This window comes from Equus caballus, chromosome 17 (assembly GCF_041296265.1).
Source record: "Equus caballus isolate H_3958 breed thoroughbred chromosome 17, TB-T2T, whole genome shotgun sequence".
NCBI classification, from domain to species: domain Eukaryota; kingdom Metazoa; phylum Chordata; class Mammalia; order Perissodactyla; family Equidae; genus Equus; species Equus caballus.
The window spans coordinates 24,012,784-24,019,251 of record NC_091700.1 but is presented as its reverse complement, the minus strand read 5'-3'; the positions used below and the strand labels follow the sequence as shown (position 1 = coordinate 24,019,251).

Genomic DNA, 6,468 nt, shown 5'->3' with positions numbered 1-6,468 from the left:
GGAAGGGGGCCCCTTTGGGATCGGAATACAACGTGGTCCACAGCAATTCTAAAATAGCTGGCTGAGCATTTTGCTGCTTTAAAGATCTGCCCCCCGAACTTGCTCCCCCCGCACCCCTGCGGCTGATCCTCAATACCACCCCAGCAATGCTTTTGACCGTGAATGTGGCAGTTTAAAGAAAGACGTGCAGAAGCTGGCCGCTGGAGCCTGGGACTCCCCAGGGAGACCTCAGGAACGAAATAGGTCACTGGGCTCCCAGGCAGCGCTCCCCTGCCCTGCCCTGGCGCAAGCCCCGGACCGCCGGCGGGGTGGGATGCGGGGCGCAGCAGGCGGGGAGGGTGACGGTGCAGTTCTCAGCCTCCAGGTTCTCCCTCCCTCCCGGAGAGCGCTCGGGGTTCTCACCGCGCAGGGCCGCCTCGCCTGCCCTCGCGCCCCGGCGCAGCCCCGACCCGTGGGGCACGCGCTGGCTTCCCGGGGCTCCCGCGGGCGGGGGCGAGCGCGGGGCGGGCGCGGGGCGGGGGTGCGCGCATGCGGGGAGCTTGGGGGCCGGGCGGGCGCGCGGCGGGGAGAGCCGGGCGCACGAGCCCAGCCCGCCGCTCACCTGCCGCCCGCCGCTCACCTGGCGTGGAGCGCGCGCCCCGCGCCCGCCCGCCGACTCCCGGGCGCGGCCGCCGCCCCTCGCCGCCACGGGCCCCGCCGCCGCGCCGACATGCGACACCGATAGCCCGCGCGCTTCGGAAGCACCAGAGGAGCCCCTCGGCCTGGACGCGCCAAGGTGACCCTTTGTTGACCCCCGCCCCCTTGGGCCGCCAGTCCCGGCTCCCTGTCTGTCTCCTTCGCGTCCGCCGCCCGTCCCGGCCGCTAGGGGAGTGGCGGCAGTGCATGGGCATCTGTCTGTCTGTCTGTCTCCACACCTCCATCGCACACACCTGCCTTTTGTGGCCGTGCCCCTACTGCCCCGTGCACCCTGGGGAAATCTGGGACCCCTCTTTGTTCTGGCTGAGGAGTGTGTATGAGCGTGTGCACGCGCGCGAGGGATTTTTTTCGGAGGGTGGGAGTTCGATGGAAACAGGCGATTTAAATATTCCATCGAGGATGGCGGCCCCCGGCTCGCGACTTGTCGCTGCGGCGTGGTCTCCTCGGCAGCAGCTCAGATGTCAAACAGTTGTTCGTTTTCAGCATGCAAGTCGTGATTTTCACATGTGTGTTCCCAGCACTTTAGCAAACAGACCGCCGCGATTCCGTGTGTGCTTGCTTCACTCACGCTCGTGCTTTGAAGTCTGCTCCTGTGTTTTCCCCAGTGCCGAACGGCGTTTTTTGTTGTGGGTTTTAAGTCACGGAGACTTTGGCTTTTGTTTAATTTCGTAACAGTTTATAATTCACGAAGCTCGTGGCGTTTGATAGTAGTATCTGAATAGGGGCTGGCTTTCTGTTTGTGTGTTTTTTGCATGATCTGGGATTGTCACCTGCTGTATCTAAACATTAAAAAGCCTGTCTTTTCGTTGAAGAGGACAGGGGTTAAAATGAATGAAGACCTGAAGGTCAATTTAAGCGGGCTGCCTCGGGATTATTTAGATGCCGGTGCTGCGGAGAACGCGTCGGCGGCCGTCTCCTCCCAGGTTCCTGTCGTAAAGCCAGAGCCAGAGCTGGTTGTCAACCCCTGGGACATTGTGTTGTGTACCTCGGGAACCCTCATCTCCTGTGAGAATGCCGTGGTGGTCCTTATCATCTTCCATAACCCCAGCCTGCGAGCGCCCATGTTCCTGCTGATAGGCAGCCTGGCTCTTGCAGACCTGCTGGCCGGCATTGGCCTCATCATCAATTTTGTTTTTGCCTACCTTCTTCAGTCAGAAGCCACCAAGCTGGTCACAATCGGACTCATTGTCGCCTCTTTCTCTGCCTCTGTCTGCAGCTTGCTGGCTATCACTGTTGACCGCTACCTCTCCCTGTATTACGCTCTGACATACCATTCGGAGAGAACGGTCACGTTTACCTATGTCATGCTCATCATGCTCTGGGGGACCTCCATCTGCCTGGGACTGCTGCCCGTCATGGGCTGGAACTGCCTCAGGGACGAGTCCACCTGCAGCGTGGTCAGACCTCTCACCAAGAACAACGCAGCCATCCTTTCTGTCTGCTTCCTCTTCATGTTTGCGCTCATGCTTCAGCTCTACATCCAGATCTGTAAGATTGTGATGAGGCACGCCCATCAGATAGCCCTGCAGCACCACTTCCTGGCCACCTCGCACTACGTCACCACCCGGAAGGGCGTCTCGACGCTGGCCATCATCCTGGGGACCTTTGCTGCTTGCTGGATGCCTTTCACCCTCTATTCCTTGATCGCTGATTACACCTACCCCTCCATCTACACCTACGCCACGCTCCTGCCCGCCACCTACAACTCCATCATCAACCCTGTCATATATGCTTTCAGAAACCAAGAGATCCAGAAAGCCCTCTGTCTCATCTGCTGCGGCTGTATCCCACCCAGTCTCTCCCAGAGGGCACGGTCACCCAGCGATGTGTAGCAGCGTTCCATGTAGGAGGATCCTGCACACTGAGTTCTGCACTGACCGAGCACTCCTGCTGCCTGGCCAAGAGGCTGAGATGCTCCCCTCCCTTCTTTATGTTGGAGTGTCTCTTAACCACAGAACACTTAGCATTCGTGAAGCATTCCTTTAGATGAGTTAAGTGATTGAAGTGAAAATCATGTTACCCATGTTTTCACCCTTCTAAAAAGATCGTTGAGTGCTTTGCTCAATATTGTTTTCTTTGGGGGTGCGGGGGGGGGGTGGTTTTATATTTCCTTTAGAGGACTGCTGGTGGGTGGGAAAGGAAAAGATATGATGTGGCCACGATATTATAAAAGGTAAACTGTCCCAGAGTTCTTACCTGGTCTTTAAAATAAAGCTGAGTTATTGAGGAAAATGGAGGAGAAGTTACTTTTTCCGGACTTTTTTTTTTTAACATCAGGGTAGATTTTCAGTGCTGCATGTATCTAACAGAATACAGTCTCTTTCAAGCCAATTAAAATAGTTTACATGATTATGTTTGGAAGAGACCTGATTTTATTAACGTGAACTCAGTAATAAGTTACCCACACTGAAACCAGGACCCCATTCTTATTCATTCTTTCTTTACTTTTGGCAATTACTTTTCACAGGAATTGCTTTGGTGTTTCAATGAATGTTGTAACCCTTTCTGCATGGTTGCCTGTGTCAGCTAGACCACTAGTTTCAAATGTTGCCATGTAAATTCAGAATCAAATGAGTCATTTTTCAATATAGGTTTTCAATATATCCTTCTAAAATGAGTTAGGAAGTTTGCTTTAATTTACATATGAAGTAGGATTGGTTAGATTCACCATTATAGTTTCTTAAGCTACAGTCTGATTGTTTTCAGGAAACAAAAGAAAAAAATTAATAACATGTATTGAAAGTAGATTAAATTTATTTTAGTCTATTTTGAAAATAATTCAATGTAAAGCTATCACAAAATATGAAAAACATCACCTTTCCTTTCTCTCTATATCTAAGAATGTATTATTAGTTATTCTTGATTGAGACAAATAGAATTAAATGTTGTAGACCAAGTATTTCTGGTTCCTATTGTCTGTGGTGTGAAATGCATTTGAAACAGGTGGTCTATTTATCGGTTAGGTTTGCTTGTGAGTGCATAACATACATACCTGACTGTGATATCTGTCAGCTATATCGTGTAAATTCACAAGCAGAATGACCATGTGGCTGCTCATGGGAAGATAAGTTTGAACTCTTCTTCCTTCTTTTCACCAAAAAACAACTTAAATGCAATAAAAACTGCATTGCCTGTTTTCAGAGAGCAAGGATTTAGTCAGGAAATGGCACAGAAGAGATAATTTTAAACATATCGTAAAATCCTTGCGTCTGGGCATCACTTCTGTTAGCACAGACAGATATTTTGGGCACAGATACCTTCCCGACATTTGTGATGGATTTATCGCTGTGTCTCTAGAGCCAGTGGAAGAATTTCTGTACAGCACATCGGCTTAGCCCATTCAGATGGTGCAAGGCCAGTATTTCAGAGTCCTTGGGGAATCATTTGTAATAAATTAACCTCATTGGTTTGTCCCAAATGTTATGCCCATGGTGGTCTCAGGACCATTCTGGCAGCCCGCATGCTGATGCCATCTCTCCAAAGCCCCTTCTTATGTAGCACAAGTGTGGATAAATCCTGTACTTGGATCTGTGCCTCCTCCCTCAGGTTGCTTACAGAAGCAGTGGAGGGACTGAAATGTTTCAGAAGGGAGAAAGCATTTTCAATACGTATCACTGTATGATCAATTCCATCAAGTCGATGCCTTTAAAAAATTCTTCAACATATGATGGAGTTGGTAATTGAATTTGATGAGTCTGTTTGTTTTTAACCATTTAAAAGTTAATATCATCTCCATGTGAGAAATGACTAAGGTAAGTTGGTTCTGACATGGGCTGGGAAATAGATCCGTGGTGAGATTTTAAAGCAATAAATGATGCTTTTGTAGAAATGGGTGGTTCCCATTTGCATGTCTCTAATGCTAAGAATTATAATGATAATAATATGCACTGTGTTCACAACATGTTGAGTGCCAGGCCCTGTGCTGGCTGCTTTACCGGCTCTGGGGCCATAATCACCCAAACACACTTTTACAGATAAGAAAACTAAGGCTAGGAGAAGCTAAGAAATTTATCCGAGGCCACAGAGCTTCAAGGGTAGAACTCGGATCAGAACCCAGGTTTTCCAGAGTCCACTCCTGTCTCGACCCTGCCCTGGGCTGCCCTTGATGCCTCACCGGATATGAGGGCTGAGGGAAATGATGTATAACATGTTGCTGTCACTCGGTTTTACGTCTACAAGTAAGACATTAGCTTCCTGTTTAAAATTACATGTGACGTGACTGTCAACGTGGTGGGACATGAAAGAGGTCTGTTTTCAGTGTTCTCTTCCTCACTAAGCATTTTCCTGCCTTTGGAGCCAACCCCCAGAGCTCTGCACGTTGCAATATTTTTGTGCAAAGGGGTGAGGGCACTCTTATTACACAGAGAGCTTTCCTTCATTTATTATTTTAAACTTCATATGATACACTTCCTTCAGGATGTAATGGTCTTATAAGTACCAGTTAAATGGTTGCTATTGACCCCTGTTTTTAAAGCATCTGATTTCAACTAAGATTTTTCAATTCAACTATAACATGTCCTTACTGTTTACTTTAAATTGTGAAGATTTTTGGATGTTTATGTGGTTTCCTACAAGGCTTCTTTGCTTCTATGGGGTTAAGAAGAAGTGTGCACATGTCTTGATATATGTGTATATGTTTATGTATGTGTGTGCTTGTATACATATATATGCATATATGTTCAATAACATTAACTTTGCAACAGGACTAAATACATCATGGAGAACAATCATGTTTCCTACTGTCCTGAGGTAGCATGTCATCTTTTACCCATGTGCTTAACATTTTTAGCTACCAAGGAATTTGTATTATTTCCAGTAGAAAGAGTTATCCATGTAAGGGGGACAATTCAGTGACCTGCCAGGATCCTTGCTGGAGGCTAATTACCCAGGTTGTGGCTGTCCAGGGTTTCGTTGCCTTTTATCCCTGTAACTTTATTTCTTTGCGTCAGCCAGGTTTGTTTCTTGATGGTGAATGGGGCCATCTTCCTTCCTGGTTCCTGGAGGCAGAGTGGGGTGGGGGAGGAGGGGAGCACCTCCTTCCCGGGAGCCTCAATTGAAGGGCTCTGCTCAGGAGGGGAGAATTCCTCAGTTGACTTGGTGTGAAGGAACGGTCTTGGAGTCTCCCAGAATTTAAAGCATGATTTAAAGGAGTTTAAAAGAAAAGATGAGAAATAAAGATATTTAGTGCCAACAAAAGTATCTTGGAGACTTGGTAAACTTTTTTTTAGAGAAATGCTTAATCTATTAATAAAATAATTGACTTTATTTCATGACATTAGGTTGACTTAACCATTTCCGATGTAAAATACATATTAAGTACGTGACTACCGTGGTGTCATAGTGAAGAGTGTTGTGTTTCCACTTTGATTCTATGCCTGTGGTAATAAAGGAACAGATTGATTTCTTGCCCACTTCAAAATTTTAATGATTTTTGCATGGTTTTGATATCTGACTGGAACCTTAAAATTGGGTTAGAACTTCTGGAATCACCAAATGTAGTTTATATACATCAAGGAGGTAAAAACATGGTTTGAATTAGCAGACAGACCTGTCCTCTAGCAAACAATGCAGAAAAAAAAGAGTGGTAATTTTGACTAAGGATCCTCGAATTTTAGGTGTTTAAAGGGCATCTAATTCACCTGAGAATCTTGTTGAAATGCAGATTCTGCTTTAATAGGGCTGAAGTATTGCTGAATTTCTAACAAGCTCCCAGCTGGTGCTGATGCCGATGGTCTGTAGACAACGCTTCGAGTTGCCAGGACAACTGTCATA

At 47.4% G+C, this 6,468-nt stretch overlaps 1 protein-coding gene across 1 annotated transcript; it reads left to right on the top strand.

Annotated features, from left to right (window-relative positions):
* Positions 1–563: 563 nt before the first annotated feature.
* Positions 564–6,124, top strand: GPR12 (G protein-coupled receptor 12). The gene is made up of 2 exons (XM_001491248.6): positions 564–775; positions 1,509–6,124. The coding sequence occupies exon 2, from the start codon at positions 1,524–1,526 to the stop codon at positions 2,526–2,528; it is 1,005 nt and encodes a 334-aa protein (XP_001491298.1). The 5' UTR covers positions 564–775; positions 1,509–1,523; the 3' UTR covers positions 2,529–6,124.
* Positions 6,125–6,468: the final 344 nt, after the last annotated feature.

Coding starts and splice junctions, on each gene's coding strand:
- GPR12 (XM_001491248.6), top strand. CDS start 1,524: ATGAATGAAGACCTGAAGGTCAATTTAAGCGGGCTGCCTCGGGATTAT.